We start from the raw sequence: 23,674 nt of genomic DNA on the forward strand, positions 1-23,674 counted from the left end.
GATCACTTCAATAGGACCAGCGGGCAGCATACTAGAGGCACGCAGCTCGCAAGTGGTTTTCTCTAGAATACCTTGTTCTCCTGATTTTTCAGTGCTGTATTTTAGTCAAGGTAAGGCCATCTTCGATTTTCTTGTTCTTTTGTAATTTTAATTTGACATAATCCTGTATTTCAGTTAGACGCATTGGCACTTTAGAGAAATAGCCGCGAACGAAACACATGTAACTGTTTATAGCAACCTAATTTGCACGTAACTTAAGCCGTTGCTCCTAGCACTTTAGATTTGACACATTTTGCCGTTATTGACTTAATTGCCCGAACGAAACAGCATCTGTGAGAATTGATAGATATAAATAGAAGGGCTTTCAGATCACTTCAATAGGACCAGCGGGCAGCATACTAGAGGCACGCAGCTCGCAAGTGGTTTTCTCTAGAATACCTTGTTCTCCTGATTTTTCAGTGCTGTATTTTAGTCAAGGTAAGGCCATCTTCGATTTTCTTGTTCTTTTGTAATTTTAATTTGACATAATCCTGTATTTCAGTTAGACGCATTGGCACTTTAGAGAAATAGCCGCGAACGAAACACATGTAACTGTTTATAGCAACCTAATTTGCACGTAACTTAAGCCGTTGCTCCTAGCACTTTAGATTTGACACATTTTGCCGTTATTGACTTAATTGCCCGAACGAAACAGCATCTGTGAGAATTGATAGATATAAATAGAAGGGCTTTCAGATCACTTCAATAGGACCAGCGGGCAGCATACTAGAGGCACGCAGCTCGCAAGTGGTTTTCCCTAGAATACCTTGTTCTCCTGATTTTTCAGTGCTGTATTTTAGTCAAGGTAAGGCCATCTTCGATTTTCTTGTTCTTTTGTAATTTTAATTTGACATAATCCTGTATTTCAGTTAGACGCATTGGCACTTTAGAGAAATAGCCGCGAACGAAACACATGTAACTGTTTATAGCAACCTAATTTGCACGTAACTTAAGCCGTTGCTCCTAGCACTTTAGATTTGACACATTTTGCCGTTATTGACGTAATTGCCCGAACGAAACAGCTGTACTCACTCAAGCGGTGAGAGCATTATCTGTATATCTGTGTAATTTGCACGCTGCCGCGGAAGCGTCAGCGGAAGCATTCAGCTCTCGTGTTCAGCCTCCTCGTGTGAAGACCGACTCGGGTAAAGACCAGCGACTCTACCTGCGCGACTCCACCGAGCAAGGACACCAGAAAGGCACTTACGTATCTCCTCTTCCCTTCTTTTTCCCTCTACTTATCTTATTGTTCACCTTCATCAACATGTGCTTTCAATACATTCCTGTTATCTCTCGGCAACGTCCTTTCATCACGCGCAATAGACAGCGCAATACTGCCAATCTGCGTCCCATCCTCACATCCTCACACACTCCTCTCTCTCTTTCCGTGGGTCTATGGAATTGTCAGTCAGCAGTCAATAAAGCTGACTTCATTCCAGCCTTTGCATCTCATTCTACTCTTAGTATCTTGGGGCTGACTGAGACCTGGATCCGTCCAGAAGACTCAGCAACCCCTGCTGCTCTCTCTAGCAATTTCTCCTTCTCCCACTCCCCGCGCCAGTCTGGGAGAGGTGGGGGTACAGGGCTTCTCGTTTCTAACAATTGCAAATACTCCACGCTCTCTTCTCTATGCAACAACAACTCATTTGAATATCATGCTATTACACTTACAACTCCCATTAAAATCCATATTGTAGTCATTTATCGCCCCCCAGGTCAGCTGGGTAACTTTGTAGATGAGCTGGATGTGCTGCTGTCCACTTTCCCTGAGGACGGCACCCCACTTCTAGTCTTCGGTGACTTCAACATTCATCTCGAAAAGCCACATGCAACAGACTTCACCTCACTCCTAGCCTCTTTCGATCTCAAACGACTCATCACCACAGGTACTCACAAATCAGGCAACCAACTGGACCTGGTTTACACACGCAACTGCACCACAGAAAACATCCTGGTGACACCTCTCCACGTTTCAGATCATTTCCTCATTACTTTCAGTCTACAACTCTCTACCCCTGCACCACCACCCCCACCACCAGTCACTTTCAGACGAAACCTGCGCTCACTTTCCCCCTCCCATCTTTCCTCTGCCGTGTCATCCTCTCTTCCCCCACCCTCACAATTCTCATCTCTGGATGTGAATACCGCAACGGACACCTTATGCTCCACTCTAATCTCTTCTCTAGACATTATCTGCCCCCTCTCCTCCAGGCCAGCACGCGCTACTCCCTCTAACCCCTGGTTATCTGAGGTTCTTCGGGAACCCCGGACCGAACTCAGGGCAGCGGAGAGGAAATGGCACAAATCAAAAGACGCATCTGACCTGAGTATGTATCAATTTCTCCTCTCCTCCTTTTCTGTCGATGTTCATGCTGCAAAATCTTCATACTTCCACAACAAGATCAACAGCTCCTCCAACACACGACTACTCTTCAAGACATTCAACTCTCTCCTCTGTCCACCTACACCACCACCCGCCTCCTCCTTAACTGCCGACGATTTTGCGCACTTCTTCACCAAGAAAACAACAGCTATCAGCAGTCAATTCTCAGCTCCACACACACAGGAACCCAGACCGACCCTCTCCACAGCCAATATCCCTCTGTCCTCCTTTTCTTCGCTAACCGAGGAAGAAGTATCTACACTTCTCCTCTCCAGTCACCCTACCACCTGCCCGCTTGACCCCATCCCCTCACACCTTCTACAAGCCATCTCTCCCACACTTCTACCATCACTCACACACATCATCAACTCATCCCTCCATACTGGCACCTTCCCTACAGCATTCAAGCAGGCTCGGGTTACTCCACTGCTCAAAAAACCAACGCTAAACACATCATTTGTAGACAACTACAGACCTATCTCTCTCCTACCATTCATTGCGAAGACACTTGAAAGAGCTGTCTTCAACCAACTAACATCCTTCTTGTCTCTAAACAACCAGCTGGATGTCAACCAATCTGGCTTCAAGAAAGGACATTCAACTGAGACTGCATTACTGTCAGTCACAGAAGCCCTACGGATCGCAAAAGCTGCTTCCAAATCTTCAGTCCTCATTCTCCTGGATCTGTCTGCTGCCTTCGACACGGTGAATCATCAGATCCTTATGTCCACCCTCTCATCACTGGGCATCACAGGAACTTCACTCCACTGGTTTGAGTCCTATCTCACAGGTAGGTCCTTCAAGGTCGCATGGAGAGGTGAGGTATCCAGAGCACATCAGCTGACCACAGGGGTTCCCCAGGGTTCAGTTCTTGGTCCCCTCCTCTTCTCCATCTACACCACATCACTGGGACACATCATACAGGCACACGGTTTTTCCTACCACTGCTATGCTGATGACACGCAGCTCTTCCTCTCCTTTCAACCAGATGATCCCACAGTAGCTGCACGGGTCTCAAGCTGTCTGGCGGACATCTCCACATGGATGAAGGAACATCACCTGCAGCTCAACCTGGCAAAGACTGAGCTTCTCGTCCTCCCTGCCAATCCGTCTCTACAGCACGACTTCACCATCCAGCTAGAGTCATCATTAATCACCCCATCAAGATCGGTCAGAAATCTTGGAGTAACGTTTGATGACCAGCTAACCTTCGCAGATCACATTTCAAAGACAGCTCGATCATGCAGGTTTGCACTGCACAACATCAGGAAAATCAGGCCTTTCCTAACTGAGCATGCAACACAACTCATCGTCCAGGCCCTGGGCATCTCTAGGCTTGACTACTGCAATGCTCTTCTGGCTGGACTTCCAGCATGTGCAACCAAAACCCTACAGATGATCCAGAATGCTGCAGCTCGTCTTATCTTCAACGAGCCCAAGAGGGCCCACGTCACTCCTCTGTTCATCTCTCTGCACTGGCTACCTCTCGCTGCTCGCATCAAGTTCAAGGCACTGACGCTTGCTTACAGAACTATCACAGGCTCAGCTCCCTCCTACTTTCACTCACTCCTACGAGTCTACATCCCTACCAGACACCTACGATCGGTCAACGAGCGACGTCTCGTGGTTCCATCACAGAAAGCCACAAAATCACTTTCCAGAACATTCTCATTCACAGTTCCATGCTGGTGGAACGCTCTCCCCACCCTCATCCGGAATGCAGAATCCCTGACAACATTCAAAAGGCAGCTGAAAACCAATCTCTTCCGTGAGCACTTAACCTTATAAAAAAAATAAAAAAAAATAAAAAAAAAGTTTTCCTTTCCCTTTGTAACATCACTTATCAGGCTTATGCTACTCTGAATAATACCTGAACTTCGTACTTTGAGCACTTCTTGCGTTGTTGTTGCTTTTGCCTCTTTATGATGACTCGCTGAATTTTGTCCTAATTTGTAAGTCGCTTTGGAGAAAGGCGTCTGCTAAATGACTAAATGTAAATGTAAATGTAAATGTTTTCATTGTTTTGAGATGATGTTAATTTATTTTAAGTAAAAAGTTAATATATATTTCGTTTTTTTAGTTTTCTTTTCTTTTTTTTAAATCTGTCATTAATTTTACAATAAAAATACATTGAGACTGTAAAGGATTGCCTTAAGGACATTTTTATGGTGGCTTTTAATCTTGCATCAAATAGTGAACTGCAGACTTGCATTTACAAATCACCAGCAGTAAATATTGTGCTAGCACTAGTGTTGAACTACAAGAAGCAAAACAGTTGCAAACCTTTGATTAGAGTTATGTAAAGCTTTTGATGGTCCTAGAGATGTGGTGACCACAGCTGCGTTCACGTCCATTTACTAATATATTTTGTAGAGCGAGGCGGTTGTTATAGCGAATACACCCCCGAGGTGAAGCACAGCCTGAATCCTGAAGGGGTTGTGTTCGCTATAACAACCGCCTCGCTCTACATTATCCCGCTTAATACATGGCTACCCACCAAATAAATCAATAATTTGACACAAAATATTGATTTAAAAAGGAGTTTATTGATTTAAAAACGATTGTATTGCTTCCGCTAAAGAAAATAGTCCGTTCCGTCTCTACGGTTAGAATCCTGCGTCCATAGCAACGCTCTGTTTCTCATGGCAACGGTGTGTTATACTGAGCAGCATCTGATATCAAGAAATAACACACCGCACTCTACATTAGAATTCAACCAAGCCATGTAATAAATATATATACAGTCGAGCCCAGAATTAATCATACCCCTGGTAAATATGATCAAAAATGGCTGTAAAAAATAAATCTGCATTGTTTATCCTTTTGATCTTTAATTAAAAAATTTTGCTAAATCCTAACCTTACATTGAAGTAAAAGAATTGAAATCACATTATAAAATAAATGTTTTTCTCCAAAACACGTTGGCCACAATTATTCATACCCTTTTATTAAATACCTTTTTGCAATCTCCTTTTGCCAAGATACCAGCTCTGAGTCTTCTCCTATAATGCCTGATGAGTTTGGAGAACACCTGACCAGAGATCAGAGATCATTCCTCCATACAGGATCTCTCCAGATCCTTCAGATTCCCAGATCCATGTTTGTGCTTCTTCTCTTCAGTTCACCCCACTCATTTTCTATATGGTTCAGGTCAGGGAACTGGGACGGTCATGGCAGAAGCTTCATTTTGTGCTCCCTAACACATTTTTGTGTTGATTTTGATGTTTGTTTTGGACCGTTGTCCTGATGGAAGATCCAACCACGGCCCATTATAAGATTTCTAGCAGAAGGCGTCAGGTTTTGATTTTTTATCTGTTGATATTTGATAGAATCCACAATGCCATGTATCTGAACAAGAAGTCCAGGACCTCCAGCAGAAAAATAGGCCCACAACACATAAGATCCAATGGTATTTTAAATTGTACACATGGGGTACTTTGTATCCTTGTGTGCACCAAACCCATCTAGTGTGTACCAAACCCATCTAGTGTGTTTGCTGCCAAAAAGCTCTTTTTTTAGTCTCATCTGACCACAGAACCCTGTGCCGTTTGAAGATCCAGTCGTGTCTGACAACTGAATATGCTGGAGTTTGTTCTTGGATGAGCGAGGAGCATTTTTCTTGAAACCCTCCCAAACAACATGTGGGGATGTAGGGGTTGTTTGATTTTTTTTTTTAATGGGCTTTCTGACCCCAAGACTCAACTAATCTCTGCAATTCTCCATCTGTGATCCTTGAAGAGTCTTTGGCCACTCAAACTTTCCTCCTCACCATCCATTAAGACAATATAGACACACGTCCTCTTCCTGGCAGATTCGTCACATCTTTAGTTGATTATAACTTCTTAATTATTGCCCTGATGGTCAAAATGGGGATTTTCAATTCTTTAGATATTTTCTTACATCCACTTTCTATTTTGTGAAGCTCAACAATCTTTTGATGCACTTCAGAATTATTTTCTTTGGTTTTACTCATTGTGATGGATGATTCAGGGAATTTGGCCTTTGTGTTTCCTCATATATAAACTCCTGTGAAACAAGAAGTCATAGCTGGACAGTTTCATGTTCCTAGTCCCCCTGGTGTGCTAAAAAAGGTAAATATTAATGGGAATATACTTCAGAGATATTTTATTCATAAAAAAATTCTAGGGGTATGAATAATTGTGGCCAACATGTTTTGGAGAAAAACATTTATTTTATAATGTGATTTCCCCCCCATTTTCAATTCTTTTACTTCAATGAAAGGTTAGATTTTTGCCAATTTTTTGAATAAAAGATCAAAAGGATAAAGGATGCAGATTTATTTTTTACAGTCATTTTTGATCATATTTACCAGGGGTATGATTCATTCTGGGCACGACTGTATATATATATATATAGCGAATATTATATTTAAATTAATGTGGCAGAGTGGGGATAAGAGCCAAGCTAAGCAGTGTGATGGATTTTAATTAATCAACTTTAATTAATCAACTAACATTTGTTTTTCTTGCAGGAACGACATTCATATGCTTTTAATGTGTCCAAACTCTTTGGGGAAAAACTTGTTACTGAGTATGTGTGTATTAATAACAGAAAGGGGAAGTGAAACTAGATGATGACTAATTCTCTAAACCTTGAGATAAGTAATTACAAAATCAGAGTTTGCTTGTGCCAGTGACAGAGGGAAAAGGTTGGGGCTTTTGAACCAATTGAACCAATCATATTGAAGGTGACATGCTAGTCTTATTTGTTTTCTCGATTCTGTAAAAACTGTTGTATCCGTGTTTTCTGGTGGGATTCTCAATGGAATTTGTCTGAGATCCTCCGGCCTTGCTTCTTGGGAGAGATTCCCTGAGAACTGCTCGGGAAGATCTCCTGGCCGTGATTAAAGCATTTAAAGGACATTTGCAGAAGTCTGTTTGTCGATTTATTCCTGCGCAGGAAGCTAGTTTAGGAAGGAAGCTAGTTTAGGGGAACAAGTTAGTTAGAAACTCGGCCAGTTGTCGACTGAAGACGCAAGAGCTAGAGTATAAAGGTATTGGGTGTCGATTTGGAGACGCCACAGATATTAAGATCAGTTGGGTGTCGATTTGGAGACGCCCCAGATAGTTAGGTTTAGGGAAAAATCTACCACAGCAGCAAGGAAGTTCACATTAACTGCATTTGAGTCCTCCTCATCTCTATACACCAGGCCAACCCGACACGGATATACTCAGACAACACGGGTTCGTTCTTCACAAAGAGGACTGAGACTGTTCTGACAATTAAAAAACAATTTATTACATAAAATCTTTTCACATTGAGAAACACCACATTCACTAATAAATACCTTCCAGACATTTACCTCTTAATTACCTACAGAAGTTAATACAAAAAAAGAAGGTATTTTAAATAGATTAAAAAATAAATAAAGACTGGGGGTTAATGGGCTTTATGCACAGCTGCACTACTTCCTGAACTTCAGGCAGGTCCTTTGTTTCCTGTCTGCCATTATTGGACAAACTGATTAATCCAGGTGTGCCTGACCACCTGAATTAATCAGTTTGTCCAATAATGGCAGACAGGAAACAAAGGACCTGCCTGAAGTTCAGGAAGTAGTGCAGCTGTGCATAAAGCCCATTGAAGACACTAACAGGAGAAAGAATCCCTGACCCACCTCGTAAGTAATTACTCACTACACCCACGCTAGTGTCCCACACTACAAAGGCAATGAAACAAACCCACACTCATGTGTGTATAACACTACACCAAATACCCCCCTTCAGATGTCCGAGGGAGAACCCACAGCACTTAAATTATCATATACTTTGCCACATAAACAGTATAAAAACCACAAAAAAATTAGAGCACAATTTACTTGCCTTAAACAACTTTGTTGGCATTATTATAATTGTTGTTGTTGTTACATATAATTTATTGAAGAATCAAAAATACAAAACTGGTGTGCACATCCCAAACACCCAGATTGGGCTCAGGTACAGGACATCATATCATTTACATATAATTTATTGCCACACTTTATTATGTGAGTTATATTATCAGACGACTGAACACATGAGCGCTGTCAGGCTGTTGTGGTTGATGTATAAACAGCTGAGCTGCGCACACGGGTTATGGCTGCTGTAAATGTAACCTGCCACATGATGGCGCTGTTTTCTACACTCTTGAACCTTTCAATAGCCCTACTCAATAGTTTTAGGCCTTTTTGCAAATGTTTCAATCCAGTTAGCTGTTTTAGAGGGCGTTTACTCATTTTGAGCCTAGTTTTAAACACGATTTGTAATGTCATTTGTCATGTGTGTGGAAAAAAGCATGTGAGTTGTGAGTTTTCTAATTCGTGTTGGACCTCTCCTATTCATTGGATTGTGAAATTTGTCTGATTTCAATTGATCGAGTTGAACATCAGTATTTGTGGCAAACGTTAGATGTGTTTGGGTTCAGCTCTGGCCTTATAAACATGATTGGAGTCTTGCATAGTGACATTGAGAGTATTTTAAAGATCAACGGTAGTTTAAGTGCTCCTTTTAAAGTTCAGAGGGGGGTCAGACAAGGATGTTCATTATCTGGCATGCTGTACTCCTTCGCCATAGAGCCTCTTCTGCACAAATTAAGACAATCTCTTTTGGGCGTAAACCTTCCTGGATGTGAAACAGTTTTTAAATTATCTGCTTACGCCGATGATGTTGTTGTCATTGTCAAAAAACAAGAAGATATTGACACCCTTGTAGAAAATATTAATGTGCTTGGTGTATTGTCCTCTGCTAAGATTAACAGGGGAAAAGTGAAGCTGTAACAATCATTGATGAGTTAAGCAGAAAACTGGAACAAGGGTGGTTTTAAATATCTTGGTGTTTATCTTGGAGATTATACTTTTGTGTGTAAAAATTAGGACAATGTTTTAGAAAAAGTTGAAGGACGTCTCAAAAAATGGAAATGGATCTTGCCACACATGTCTTTTAGATGATCAACAACCTAGTGTCTATGCTGTGGCACCGTTTATCACGTGTAGACCCTCATTCATCTTGCCAGTAGGGGCACTGTTGTCTGTTGTCAACACTGTTGTCGCAGTAGTTACCCTGGACGTTATATAATTAAATTCGCAGATGATACTGCTGTGATTAGTTTATTGGAGCGAGATGAAACTGAACATGGTCTAGTGTTGCATGAATTTGTTGACTGGTGTAAAGCCTCCCAGTTGTATTTGAATGCATCTAAGACTAAAGAGTTGGTTTTTGATTTTAGACATGGGGCACCCTCACCCACTCCGACTCTAATAAAAGGAGAGGAGATAGAGATGGTGACGGAGTACAAGTATCTTGGTCTTATCATTGATAGCAAATTATCCTGGGATCAGTGTGCTGATGCTGTTTTTAAAAAGGGTCAACAACGTTTGTATTTTCTTAGAAAGCTTAATTATTTTAATGTTGATAATAAAATGTTGACTCTTTTTTATAAGTCCTTTATTGAGAGTATTCTCTCATACTGCATAGTATGCTGGTATGGACATTCAAAAATCACCCATAGGAACAAATTGGGGAAGATTGTTAAAACCTGTGGAAAAATCATTGGGAAACAACAGGTAGACCTGTACCAACTATACCTGATGAGATTGGCACAGAAGGCAGACAAGGTTTGCATGGATAAAACCCATCCACTTTCAGTGGAGTTTAAGCCTCTCCCTTCAGGTCGTAGATATAGATACCCCAAAGTTAGAACCAATCGAGCAAAAAACTCATTCATTCCCATGGCAATAACCCAATCAAATAAGGTGTGGGGAGGGGTATGATTTGAGAATATATGTGAAGTAATGTGAAGTAGTTTTTATTTATTTATGATATTGTGCATGTGGATAATGTTTATGTTGTGGATTATGTGTCAATATGTCTGTACTGTACAACAAATTGCCTCTCTGAGGACATTAAAGTTTTCTAAGTCTAAGTCTAAGTCTAAGTCACTGCTTTCCGACTCCAGTTTTTCCTGAGGCTCCTTGTTGGGCCTGCAGACCTTGTCTGGAGACCCTTAGCTAGAACCATAGTGATCCGAGGCGGGAATTTGGGTCTTGCTGAGCCTTTGTTTTTAATGGACCTGAGTGCTAAAAAAACTCCCAAAGTTTTTCCATGGACTGTTCACTGTTCAAGAGAGTGGCAAGCTGTGAGTCCCTGTCATGGCTGTTGAAAGAGCCAGTGGTGCATGGCACTCGCTTCAACGTAGAACACATAACAGGACCCTTCGTGGTGCAGTGGTTCTGTGCGGCTGAGATTGTTACACTGAGACATGTGGTTGATCTGTGTTAGATCGATCAGGTTCATAAATCAATTGCTCAACACTTGGAAGTGCAAACTTAAAAAGACTAAATTATCCTTGTTAAATGAGTATTGTAATGGACACTGTCAACCAGTTGATGTCTTTTCCTGCATTGCCTCTTTTTCCAGATTCCTGAGCTCATCTAGGGCTTGACAATAAGGTCAGAACGGTATGGAGAGCGATATACAAACCACCGTTGACCAAAAGGGTAGGAGACTTACAGTGGAGAATCCTACATGGTATTGTGGCTGGCAATGCTTTTATTTCTGTTTTTAATCCCAATGTAAGGGAAGATTGTCCTTTTTGTTTGCAGAGGGAAACAGTTTATCACAGATTTTTGGATTGTAGCAGACTGTGCTCTTTTATTCAGTTGTTACAACAAATGTCTAGCCTCACGTCGTCATACTCAGATTCTAGTCAGAATGTGAGTCTGATCTGCTCCATTGGGCTGTGATTATGGGGCGTGTTTCAACCGAACCAGGAAAGAAAATGCCTCTGCGCTCAATTGGATAGACCTACAACCAATCAGAGCAACGGAGTAAGTGACGTATGTTCATCATTCATCTTTCCGATCGACAAATGCCTTGATCGCGGTTCTCTGTTCCTCTTTGAATGAATGAATGCGCTGTCGATATCTTCTATAACAGACGGGATGGCGGAATCTACACATCTCAATTCTCCAGCGGCAGCCATCTTTGTTGTAAACGAATTCAACCCAAGCGCTCTTTGGTGACGTGGATGATTATGTTCCTGTTGATCATCTGTCCATCATCGTATAAAGCCCGCCCTGACCATTTGATTGGTCCGAACAGCTCTGGTTCGAGCATAGTTGCTCCACAACGGATCAAGTCCAGACAGAACTTCCCGGCTAACAAATGTTGTGAGGTTTGTAGAAATTTTTTCTAAGCATTTGTTTATTCTTGGTTTCAAAAACATCAGTCTAACAATAAACAGACTCACCAATATCACATATTATAAACTAATTTATTTGTAAAATTATTGAATATTAATTTATCTTTTTTTCCAAAAATATCAATACTTAGAATAACAAGATGAGGACCAGCTTTACATCACAAGCTGAAGATCATTAAACTAAACATACTGAACACACAATAATCCTCAAGAAAACATTATCATACAACTAGAAAATTAAGGATTGTTAACAATATTCATATCCTTCCATACAAACATCTTCACCTTCATTTGCTTACTAAAAATAAACTGTGGTTTTATTCGTCAGTGTTTGGCGGTTCAGGACTGCGATTCCCTTCCTCTGTGCTGTCGTTCTCACTGACTCCTCTGTTTTCATTAGCATTCATGTTCATGAAAAGAGGGTCTTCAGTTAGATCTTCATCCTCTAAGTATTCCATTAACTCTTCAGGACGCTTTCGTTTGAAAAACCTGCACTACACACAAACACACAGATGAACAGATTGGCTTGAGACTTTGGGCGTTTTTCCACTGGGTTCGTTTGCTGCGGTCCGAACCCGAGTGCGCTAGTTCCCAGCGCCCCCCGCAGCGTTGGTCTGGTTTCACACTCAATTAGTTGTATCGAACCCAGGTGCGTTTGCAGTGATCTTACGTCATCGCAAACGCACACGGAAAATGCATGGATAATACAACTCGACTGAGCATAGCTGTAATTTGTCTGTTTTTTTGGTGCTATTATGCACAACATAGTGAGAGACATCACCTCTTCAGTGTCCCACAACGTTCCCCTGCCACTCATGGTTGTCGTGTGTGAGGAAACAATGATATCGACAGTGATACGCATGCGCGGGATACTATACTTCCTGAACAAGCGCGCACCCGAGTCCGTGTTGCTTGCACATTAACGCGAACCGCGCCACGGTTCGGGAGCAACCGAGCTCAGACCACCTCCTCCAGATAGTCTCGGGTTCGGTACTCTAGTGCGCACCCGGGTCCGATGACAGCGTTCACATTAGCGATTTTTCATGCGAACCGTGCCCCGGTCCGCACTAAACTGCCAGTGTGAAAGCGCCCTTTGAGAGGTGAATGATGACATCAGGTGTGAGGTGATCTGATTGGTTCTTACCTTCAGCAGCAGGATCAATATGATAATGAGCAGGAAGACCCCGCCCCCTGCACCAGTGCACACGATCAGCATTAGACTGGGTGGAACGACAAACTCCGCCTTCACTGGAACCTGAGAGGAACAGAGAGAAACTCATCACCAGCTGAACAAACGTTGATCATCTTTAAATGATGGATGAAGGAGTGAGATACCTGTGATGTGTGAGGGTCGTCCTGCAGAGTGAAGAAGAAATAGTTAGAAATATGACGGAACAGTGTCTGTATCTGTAATACAGTAAGAGTGACGTCAGTCATGGACTCCTGCAGGTCTGTGGTGTGAGTTCAGACCAACACTGACAATCACGCGCTGATCAGCACAAGCACAACATCAGTTATGGCAAAGGTACAGATTTCTTTCACTCATCACCTTCAGGCCGGTCGACGTCTGGTTGTAGCGGCTTCTGTTGTAGTGGAGCTCGGCGCTGATGTCCAAGACAGAATCCTCTCTGAACTCGTGGAAGGAGTATTTCTACAGCAGAAGAAACAGAGTCTGATTTCAGAGTCATTCCATCTTAAACTGGTGTTTGTCTGTGTTCGTCACTCACGCTCTCGTATTCCTTCACGTTCTGGAGAGCTGCGTCTGCCGTCAGGATGAAGTGAACTACTGAAGCTTTCTGCAGATCAAACTGACCACACTCGAACTTCCCGCAGTGACCGTCCTGAAACATCGACACAACACTGAGAACTGAAACACTGATAAACCAGAGAATACACTGAACTAAACAGAGATGAAATCCAGCAGACAGAAGATGCGTTTACTGTGACTGCTTGAGATCGGATCTTAAAGGGATCGTTCACCCAAAAATTATCATTCTGTCATTGTTTATTCAGCCTCATGTTGTTCGAAACATGTTTAATGAATATTGCTTTTTAAATAATCTTCCTGATCAGTTTCATCTCCTCAGCATCCCGGATAGCTTAGAAGAACTCGATGTTGCAAAAGAAACTACTGACTCTCTCTTTTCCAGCACTTTAGACACAGTTACTCAGCTACTGACTAAGCTACTTTTTAGCATCTGTAAAACCGCATTCTTCCATCTTTAAAATGTATCTAAATTACGCCATATGCTCTCAGTGACAAATGCGGAGCAGTTAGTTCAAGCGTTCATGACATCAAGGCTAGATTATTGTAATGCTCTACTGGGTGGTTGCCCTGCACGCTTAAAGGAGAACTCCGGTCAATTTTAACATTGAGCTCATTTTTTTGTCAATTTGGAGTGCTGTCAATACAGAGAACAACGACAAAAATCGGTGTTGCCTAAACCTTGTTGTCCTCTTTTTCAGTCCACAGTAATCGATTGTCGAGTTCACACGCATAGGGTTAGTTACCTATGATCACGCGCGTGAACTCGACAATCGATTACTGTGGACTTCGACCGAAAACAGGAAGAAAATACAGGTATGTGCGCTGGCTGAATTAACATCACTTTTATTAATATCTTTCACATCTACTGCAGTCAGATTCACCCGTGTTCACTCTGAAGGAATCACTCACATGGCTGTGCACATGTAATGACACATCAAGCAGGGACGTCACTAGGATTGGAAGACGGGGGGCTTAGCCCCCAGGGTATTTGTAACTTGCGTTTATAGAAAATCTTACAGTGAATTTGAATAAAAAACAACTATGTATATGTTAGCTGTATTTGTCTCTTCAACCCCGTTACCATCTTCAACCCTGTTACCCTAGTCTCAACCCCGTCACACCTACATTTTTATTAATTATTTTTTTTAAGTTTATGAATAAGTAATTTAATGTTTGTTGAACTTACTCAGAAATGCTCAGAGCAATCATAAGAATACTGATTTTAGTTCAAATTCTGAAGTTAAGCCACATCTTTCATCAAAAATGATAGGGTTGCTGTCACAAAAAGTGCCCATTTCAGGCTTTAGTATAGCATAAGTGTAAAATTATATGTACATTTTATGGTGCATGATACAATTTCTGGTAAGCTACGCTTTTTTATTATTTCAATTCAATTCAATTCTTGTGATTTGATTTAATATTCACTCATTTGGATAAATATTAGGCACACAAGATGAGCATCACCTAATGCTGTAAATATAATGCGTTTTTTTTAAATAACAACTTTATTTAATGATATAAGTAAAAATATAATAAATATGTAATATAGAACACATATTTAGCAAAATACTCTCTATAGCTCTTTTTTTCTTGCCAACTACGTGCTATAGCCCATATTATGTTTATTAAATGGCTTTCCTGAGGTAAATGTGATATAATTGTCCTACAGCTATGTTACTGACCTCTTCACGCTGATAAAAAACACTGATTGATCGATATTATGTATTAGGAATATACATTTCGGTAGGTTGTAGCCTACTACTGTATCTTTCAGCAGTGTTCGTGTTTTTTTACTATTAGCTAGTAGAGATGATCGGTTCACGTGCGCTAGGGATCTGTCACGTAACATTTACAAGCGCCAAAACGGTATTTATTGTTTGATTTCGTAATAAAATTGACAGAATCTGAGAGTTGAGATTCTTTTATATCATAAGTAACCTGCTCTGTCTAGTCTGTTGGTCTCCGTGTCCTCTTTGCTTCTTGATTCTTCTGTGCGTGAGGAAATGGATGTGTGGCGTGAGAGCGTGTGGAAAGTGTCAATCGCGTGTGTCTCACGGTGAATGCGTGACAGTTGGCAGCTCTCTTTGTACTTCTGTCCAACTTCCGACTTTTCGGCTATTTTTTGTAGCTGGATATCATTTGTTGTGTCTAAATATGAATGAGGATATGGTTATTGATAAATCGAATTGTTATTGTTGTTCTTATTATCATTTAGGGGGGCTTAGGAACATTTTGGGGTAGCTTCAGCCCCCCTAAAATAGGCCTGACGACGTCCCTGGATGTTAAGGGTTCACTCTGAAGGAATCACTCACATTGGCTGTGCACTTGTAATGACACATCAAGGATGTTAAGAGGCTAAAAGCAGGTTTAAAACTTGCCCCATTGAAGTCAACAGGGTGCACATTTTAAAAAGAGGATAACACGGTGTAGGCAACACCGATTTTTGTCGTTGTTCTCTGTATTGACAGCACTCCAAATTTACAAAAAAATTAGCTCAATGTTAAAAATGACCGGAGTTCTCCTTTAATAAACAAACTACAGCTAGTTCAAAACGCAGCAGCTCGAGTTCTTACCAGAACCAGGAAGTATGACCATATTAGCCCGGTTCTGTCAACACTGCATTGGCTCCCTATTAAACATCGTATATGTAGTGGGATTGCCCCTTTAGTCTGCGTGGCCCCTTTAAAAATAGCGTACGGATTGCATAAAGTGGGTGGGTACGTCAGGTAATCACGTAGCTATAAAGACACAGGTGAGAGTAGTTTCCTCATGACATTGTACCAATGTGACCTGTTTGTATAGGTCTTGTATCTCCTTCACTTCTCGGGAAAGGTAGGTTTTGTTAAATGGAGGCTCATAGATGGGAGGGAATTATAAACTTAGAATATGAGTGTTCGTGGGAATTTAACTTAATTCACATGTTTGATTAATGTGCTTGTTTGGTGTAATTTTAGATTAGTCGGGTGCGTCCAGGCATTGTTAGTGAGTATGTGAGTGTCATACACGTGAAAGGTAATTTTATTTTTCCCTTACCCTGTTTGTGTGATTATAAATGTGAGAGGAGTGGGGAGGGAGAAGAAAGCAAACGAAAATGTCTATTTGTTTTGCAGAAGTTGCCAGCTGCTGCTTTGCTGCGGCTTAAATAGCGTTTCCAGTTTGGGACGCGGGATTTTTGCCTTGAACGCTCGTGATTGCATTGAACGCTCGCGATTGCATTGAACGTCCTCGCTATTGCCTGTACAACACTCACGTTGGATGCGCTAAAGCCGTGGCCTTTGATTCTCGAGCCACCTGGTGTTCGCTCACTTCGCTGGTGTAATTTTATTGATTTGTGTTTATTCATTGTCTGTGTGCAATGGAGTTGAATTGAAACTGTTTTGTTTATTTTTGGTTTGCTTTATTTTATTATTCTTATTATTCTTATTATTATTAGGTTTTGTTTGTTAATTAATTTAGTTTATTTGGTTATTTGGTTAGGTTGTATAATTTCTTTGTCTTGTGTTACATTGATACTGCTCAATTACAGAGCAGATTAATTCTCTTTTTTTTTTGTTCTATTTTGACTTTGGTTTATTTGGTTGGTGTTGAGTGGGTTTAAATTATTGTATTTTTGGGTTTGGTTGGTTTGAAGTGTTTTAATTTGTATTTATTTTGTTGTATTATTTGAGCAGTGAAATGTCTTATACAAAGACCTAATATCAAAGAAATAAACCAACTTGTTTAGTTCTTTTTTTTGTGAATTTTTCTTTTGTTAGTGTATATATATATATAATTTTTTTTTTTTGTGATTCATTCACATTGATTAAAGTGATTTTATTATTGTTGAGCTCAATGTGTTTTTAGTAACTAATTGATAAATAAAATTGTAATCTGTGGTTTTGTCTCTGCTCGTCCTTTTCCTTTAGTGGAAAGCCTGTTTGGGGAGGCTTGAAAATTTGGTACGGGCCTTATTAGTGTAAGTTGATCCAGTCATACGGTCACAAGTGGCGTAGTCGGCAGGATTGAAGTGACAAGCAGAGACTACCACAGAGAGTAAAAAATATATATATAATTTTTTTTGTGTGTGTTATTTTGTGGTGTGTTTCCTTTACAGCAAAGCAACAGCTGGTAAGATGCAGACAGTGTGGTAGTGGAGGAAACTTGGGTTAACCCTCTGAGGTCGAGAAACGCGCCCACGCGTTTTGCTGGATTTTTTTCACATAGCAGCAACATAAACTTTAAAAAATCCGTCATTTATGGTCATATAAATACATGATTATAAACTATAGAGGGTCTTCTTTTTTTTGTGTACACTCACATTAACATCAAAACCTTGTTTTTATTTTTAAATAAATAAAATAAACAGGGTGCGCTTTCAGCTCACTCTGTCTCCGCAAAAATCTTTCTGAAACAAGTCTGGAAAACTCAGCGAATACTTATCACACAACCATGAAACATGCGTCTAAAGAAAGCTTTAAATTTCTACTTTAAAATAAAACAGTTCACATTCAAAACAAATATTCTCCTGCAATGTAATCTGTATGAAACTAAAGTGAAGTACAGTTTCTCCCGTCTCATCTAATTATCTGTAATTAGTTCACGCCCTCTCGCAGAGCGCGCTATTCATAAGATAATGTGCTGAGGTGATATGCAAAATAAGGTACACGCCCCCTGAAATGAGTTCACACCCACTCGCAGAGCGCGCTATTCATAAGATAATGTGCTGAGGTGATCTATGCAAAATAAGGTAAAAGCCCCCTGAAATGAGTTCACGCCCTCTCGCAGAGCGCGCTATTCATAAGATAATGTACTGAGGTGATCTATGCAAAATAAGGTAAACGCCCCCTGAAATGAGTTCACACCCACTCGCAGAGCGCGCTATTCATAAGATAATGTGCTGAGGTGATCTATGCAAAATAAGGTAAAAGCCCCCTGAAATGAGTTCACGCCCTCTCGCAGAGCGCGCTATTCATAAGATAATGTACTGAGGTGATCTATGCAAAATAAGGTAAACGCCCCCTGAAATGAGTTCACACCCACTCGCAGAGCGCGCTATTCATAAGATAATGTGCTGAGGTGATCTATGCAAAATAAGGTAAAAAGCCCCCTGAAATGCTTTAAAACCAGCAAGTTTCATTCACTCACGCCGTTGGAAGATGACACACAGCCCTTCAGCTCGTCCTGGATAGCAATGAAGAGTTCACTTTTTCCTCAGAAGAAGAACAGGACTCTGACAACGAACGTTTGTATTTTTGAAGAGCGACTTGATCCAGCCGTGGATATTTCGGATGAGTAAGTCTTTTTAAATTTACTTGCATTAGTTGACAAGCTATTTTGTATAAACGTAGGCTACATATTTTACTGGTTGGACCATTTCCATACTTGTCATTCAGAGTAATTATATTTAAATTGTCTAGGCTATGCTTTATAAAGTAGGAGAGAGGCTTCATGCAGTCTGTTTTCTTTCGTTTTTAATAGTTTTGTTTAAAATAACACATTTCGAGCTTTCTATATATTTCTCTGGTATTTTAGGCAAAGCTTATGAGTTTGGGTTCATTTATGAGGCCTCCAGTTCCTGCTATTTTTCATTCTTATGTTTTAAATACAGGCATTTGGTTGATGAAACAACTATTAAAATTAAGATACAATTAATACAAAACGAAATTCACTTTAAAGAAAGGCTTTATACAAAAAATAAACTTAATGAAATGGTCAAAATCTTCTCTGCCCACTCCATTTGTCTCGCGATTGCGCATGATCTGACTCATGCTTTTCACTTTTCATATAATCAACATAAATGAAATAAAAAAAAATAATGATTTTATTTAAACCTAAATATGAACTAAATTGTTTTATTTAATTTTAATGACTAGGCTACAACACGTAGGCCAATTAGCCTACAGTACAGAGAAATTAGTTGACAAGCTATTTTAAATAAACGTAGGCTACAGATTTTACTGGTTGGACCATTTCCATACTTTCCATTCAGAGTAATTTATATTTAAATTTACATTTACATTTACATTTAGTCATTTAGCAGACGCCTTTGTCCAAAGCGACTTACAAATTAGGACAAAATTCAGCGAGTCATCATAAAGAGGCAAAAGCAACAACAACGCAAGAAGTGCTAAAAATACGAAGTTCAGGTATTATTCAGAGTAGCATAAGCCTGATAAGTGATGTTTCAAAGGGAAAGGGAATTTTTTTTTTTTTTTCTATAAGGTTAAGTGCTCACGGAAGAGATTGGTTTTCAGCTGTCTTTTGAAGAGTGCTTGCAAATATCTATTGCAAATGTGTGTATGTGCTGAAATGTGTAAATATGCCCAGCTGATGAATTGCAAATGTGTTAATGTTTGCGTTGTGCTATCTCCGTAATGGCCCATTGACACACAATATATGCCTACAGCACGTGTCTACAATTATTTGCATCAGTTATTCATATAGACTAATGGTAATATACTTTGAAATATTTATGTTATAATAGTTTTCAACTTTTTTAAAAACAGGAATGCTGCATCTCCTTCATCTGCAACTCGGAGGGCACGCAGCAACACAGTTGAACGTCAGAAAGAGTAAGTACATATTTACCCATGTTTGTGCAATTTTGTTTATATACTTATTACAATATGAGCCTGTGTGAGTTTATTTATTTTTGGAGGTTGGTTGATAATGTTACATATTTTTTCTTTGTGCTATCTTATCAGCATGCTAATGCCCATCAGTTGTGCATGTGCTGGAATAGTACTCTATATGATAATAATAGTTTTCAACTTTTTTTGAAAGGAATGATGTAGGTTGCTCACTCTCACCTCTCACTGCAACTCGCACTAAGAGGGCACGCAGCAACACAGACAGAAATCAGAAGGAGTAAGTACATATTTACCCACTATTTTACAGATGTTAGACCAATTTTGTTTATATACTTAGTGATGCTACAAATGTACATGTGCCTGTGTGGATTGCCAGACACAATTGCAAAACACAATTACCAGACACAATTGCAAAAATTGTGGTGTTATGTATGCACAATATTACAATTAGTGATTGGTAATGTTAGTATAAAAGAGCTTATTTTTGTTGTTTTACCAAAATGCTGACTGTCCATCAGTTATGCATGTGCTGGCATAGTACTTTGTTCAACCTTTATTAATATTAATATTATTATTTTTATAGGAATGTGGTAGCATCACTCTCACCCTCACCTGCAACTCGCACTGGGAGGTCACGCGACAGGTGTCGTTCAGTTTTGAGAACAACTGAAAAGTAAGTACACTTATTCCCTTTCTTTCAGATATTAGTATAATTCTGTTTACATATTCTGGTTTTACATAGTCCATACAAACATTATGTGTCTGTATGGCTTTGCATCTGGCCAATGTTACTTATAATGATTGAAATGCAGTTGTTATATTTTGTGTAATAAACATGCTCACAGTTGTTTGTTTGTTTTACAGCTATAAAGGTGATGGTGATCATCAGACACCTGTTGCAAAGAGGGCCAAGACAAACATTCAGACAAGCAACAAGCAGTCTACTCTGTCATGGAAAACAGAGACTGACATTGATATGGTTCCACAGACTCTGAGATTCCTGCCTGCACGGGAACCTGGACCACAGCTGAGTTTAAAACATTGCAAATTTAAAACATTTAGTTCCTCCTCATAGAGGAATTACAATAAAACAGTGAAAAACAAAACCTTTGAATCTCCTCTACTTTGTTCAGGCTGCCTCTCTTGATGGCCCATTAGTCATTGGGGGAGTGTCTATGTCACACCCCTGGTCTGAATCTCATTAATATTGATGAGCGATTACCCCTCCCACGCATAAACCTCTTCTGACAAAAAAAACTGTTTTCAATGTTTAAATCAATGTATTGTTTTAAGAGAACGATCAGGCAGGATGAATTTCACATCATTTTGAAGCCAGAACTAGAAACGACAACATATATTAGTCAAGAGTCTTGTGGGCACATATTTAGAATGTGTTTTGTGTTCTTAAAAAAAGAAAGTTGCTGACATTTTTTTTAAATAACCACGCATAAACATTATTCTCTTAAAAATACAAAGATTTACAAGCATGTTGATCAGATATTATGCTAGCCCTGTTTGTGCTATATAGAGTGAATTTATACTTTTGCCATTAACATGTTTATAAATAACTGAAAAAAAAACAAATGTCAGAGCATGTCAGAACACCTCCAGGGCCCCAAAAACACCTCAGACCTCAGAGGGTTAAGAGATGGCACTTTGCCCACATTCACCGACAAAGAGAATGGCACATGATCCGAAGTAGCAAATTCATAGTTGATCCAAATGGATACAATAGAATCATGAGCATCACTGGTACATATGCAGTGATCTAACCAGGAGGTGGTGTGCCACGCCTCACTAATGTAAGTGTAGCTGTCATTAGGTAAAAGTGCTTCACTGGAGAGAGAAAGGCTATTTTCTGAGCAGAAATGCTTTAAATGATTAGCAAATAAGGACCTGTTATCTGAGAGATCCGCATTGAAATCCCCCACAATGAAGATGCTGCTAGAAGCATTGTCTTGTATATACGCCATAATACAGGCCAGCCTATTGAGGTACTCAGATTCATTATCAGAGCATTCATATGGTGTATATATGTTCAGTATTGTTAACTTTTTATCCTCACAGCAGAATTCAAGCCCTATAGCCCAGTCAACGTTCAGCCTGACCACTTTGATCAGATGGTCATACTTTTTTCACCACAACACCTCCAGGAATTCTGCCACGAATTATCCTGGTACTACAGTCTGTGGTAGATTCCCCTGGCCCATAGAAGTCTTCATGTATGGAGTTCAGCTTTTCTAAGTCCTGTTTGGATAAGAAAGTCTCCTGCACACAATATATCGTAAGTTTCTAAAAGCTTGTTTACAACAAGGCGGCGATCTTTGTCGGCTTCGTCGTGCCCAACATGTAATCCTCTAACATTATATGATCCAATTGTAAGATTCATTGTCTATTGAGTAAGATCACGAGCACTTTCCTTGCGGATCGCTTCATGCTTTGAGGTTTTCAATGCGAAGCGCTGTGACTCCATGTTGCTTCAAGCGCATCATTCTGCACACGGGATACGCATAAGCGCTTTGTGCCGGTCTGTATTGGAGCCTTTCATATTATAATACTTTTGTGCAATGAAAGATTATTAATAGCCTTTCTTGTTCTGTCCTATCTATAATGTGTTGCTGCCTCATTAAACAGCTGCGCTTAACATTTAAAAGAAATGTCTTTTCATTTTACAGTATATATTAGAAATGATTTGTTTTTTATGAATGTATTTTACAGCAATACAAAGAGCAGTGAGTAACATTTTAACAGATTTAGTGCTACACTTATTCACTTTTTTTGTTCTCCATCTCCACTAAATAATGTTTTTTCGCTAAATGTTTAGATTTTATACAATTATTGTAACTTTTGCTGTTGAATTTAACTAATCTAAATATAATGGGTCAATATGGGTTGGGTCAATATAGGTTGGGTCAATATAGGTTGTGTCAATTTAAAAAAGAAAAAAAGGTTGCTCTTAAAGTGTGAAAACCACTGCCCTAGAGGATCACGGTTTAGCTTCAATCCTAATTAACCCTCTGAGGTCTGAGCTGTTTTCTGGGCCCTGGAGGTGTTCTGACATGCTCTAACATTTGTGTTTTTTTCTGTTACTAGTGACATTTTCATGGCTAAAGTCTGATTACACTGTATTCAGCACAAGCTCTGCTACAATAATATATCAGCAGCATGTATGTAAAAGTTTGTAGTTTTGAGATAATGACATTTATGCATGGTTTGTGAAAATACAAAAAATAATTCTCACTGAAATAAGGCCATGAAACCCATACTGATTATTTCTTCACAAGACTTTTGAAAATTGTATGACGTAGCCTAGAATATTTGCTCCAAAACTATGTGAAAATCACCCTGACTGCTCATTCAGATAAGACAATATATTGATTTAAAAATTTTACGACGTGTTTTGTGTGAGAAAGCTTTATGCGGGAGCTCATTAATATGTAAGCTTTTCACACCTGAGAAAGACAAAGACACTCCCCTAACTGCCCTATTAGGAGCTATCAGGCCCTGTCATTCAGAGCAACCTTGCACAAAGAATGAGGAGATTTAAAAAAGAATGGCTTTTAGATTGTTTGGATTTATTTACAACACAACATAATCCAAAAATACACAACAAATGACAAAAGAGCACATTGAAAACAATGATCCAAAGACAGAGACCTTTGTGCCATTCCTAAAAACATTGTACATACATTTAATTTCCAAGGTGTTTGATTTTCACTT

The 23,674-nt window shown here is 39.8% G+C and overlaps 2 protein-coding genes and 1 pseudogene across 5 annotated transcripts in view; 1 reads left to right on the forward strand and 2 right to left on the reverse strand.

Moving 5' to 3' along the window:
* Positions 1–23,674, reverse strand: part of LOC309495688 (integrin alpha-M-like) — a 264,013-nt pseudogene that overhangs the window by 142,095 nt on the left and 98,244 nt on the right. The window lies entirely within an intron of this gene.
* On the reverse strand, positions 11,920–13,493 carry LOC309495705 (uncharacterized protein). Its single transcript, XM_082165518.1, has 5 exons — positions 13,345–13,493; positions 13,167–13,268; positions 12,953–12,973; positions 12,762–12,872; positions 11,920–12,111 (listed from the first exon to the last, which is right to left on the reverse strand). Exons 1-5 carry the CDS (start codon positions 13,465–13,467, stop codon positions 11,935–11,937), a joined length of 534 nt encoding a protein of 177 aa, XP_082021644.1. The 5' UTR covers positions 13,468–13,493; the 3' UTR covers positions 11,920–11,934.
* LOC309495701 (uncharacterized protein) lies at positions 18,366–22,967 on the forward strand. Of its 3 annotated transcripts, XM_082165511.1 has the most exons (5): positions 18,366–18,656; positions 19,871–19,936; positions 20,148–20,231; positions 20,538–20,627; positions 20,819–21,060. In XM_082165511.1, exons 1-5 carry the CDS (start codon positions 18,448–18,450, stop codon positions 21,027–21,029), a joined length of 660 nt encoding a protein of 219 aa, XP_082021637.1. In that variant the 5' UTR covers positions 18,366–18,447; the 3' UTR covers positions 21,030–21,060. The 3 variants fall into 3 exon arrangements, 1 of the variants encoding a protein (XP_082021637.1); XR_014204798.1 differs by lacking the exons at positions 18,366–18,656; positions 19,871–19,936 and adding an exon at positions 22,876–22,967 and having other exon boundaries at positions 19,943–20,231; positions 20,819–22,845; XR_014204799.1 differs by lacking the exons at positions 18,366–18,656; positions 19,871–19,936 and adding an exon at positions 22,876–22,967 and having other exon boundaries at positions 19,944–20,627; positions 20,819–22,845.

The sequence above is a fragment of the Leuciscus leuciscus genome (assembly GCF_965113295.1).
Source record: "Leuciscus leuciscus genome assembly, chromosome: 3".
Taxonomy (NCBI): Eukaryota; Metazoa; Chordata; class Actinopteri; order Cypriniformes; family Leuciscidae; genus Leuciscus; species Leuciscus leuciscus.

What these genes read in the sequence shown, in the direction of transcription:
- LOC309495705 (XM_082165518.1), bottom strand. Translation starts at nt 13,467, where the DNA reads ATGTTTCAGGACGGTCACTGCGGGAAGTTCGAGTGTGGTCAGTTTGAT. An exon ending in ACGTGAAGGAATACGAGAGC is followed by an intron (nt 13,269 to 13,344) that starts GTGAGTGACGAA and finishes CTTCTGCTGTAG; the next exon opens with AAATACTCCTTCCACGAGTT. An exon ending in AGACGTCGACCGGCCTGAAG is followed by an intron (nt 12,974 to 13,166) that starts GTGATGAGTGAA and finishes TTCACTCTGCAG; the next exon opens with GACGACCCTCACACATCACA.
- LOC309495701 (XM_082165511.1), top strand. Translation starts at nt 18,448, where the DNA reads ATGCAAAATAAGGTAAAAAGCCCCCTGAAATGCTTTAAAACCAGCAAG. An exon ending in ACAGTTGAACGTCAGAAAGA is followed by an intron (nt 19,937 to 20,147) that starts GTAAGTACATAT and finishes TTTTTTTGAAAG; the next exon opens with GAATGATGTAGGTTGCTCAC. An exon ending in ACAGACAGAAATCAGAAGGA is followed by an intron (nt 20,232 to 20,537) that starts GTAAGTACATAT and finishes TTATTTTTATAG; the next exon opens with GAATGTGGTAGCATCACTCT.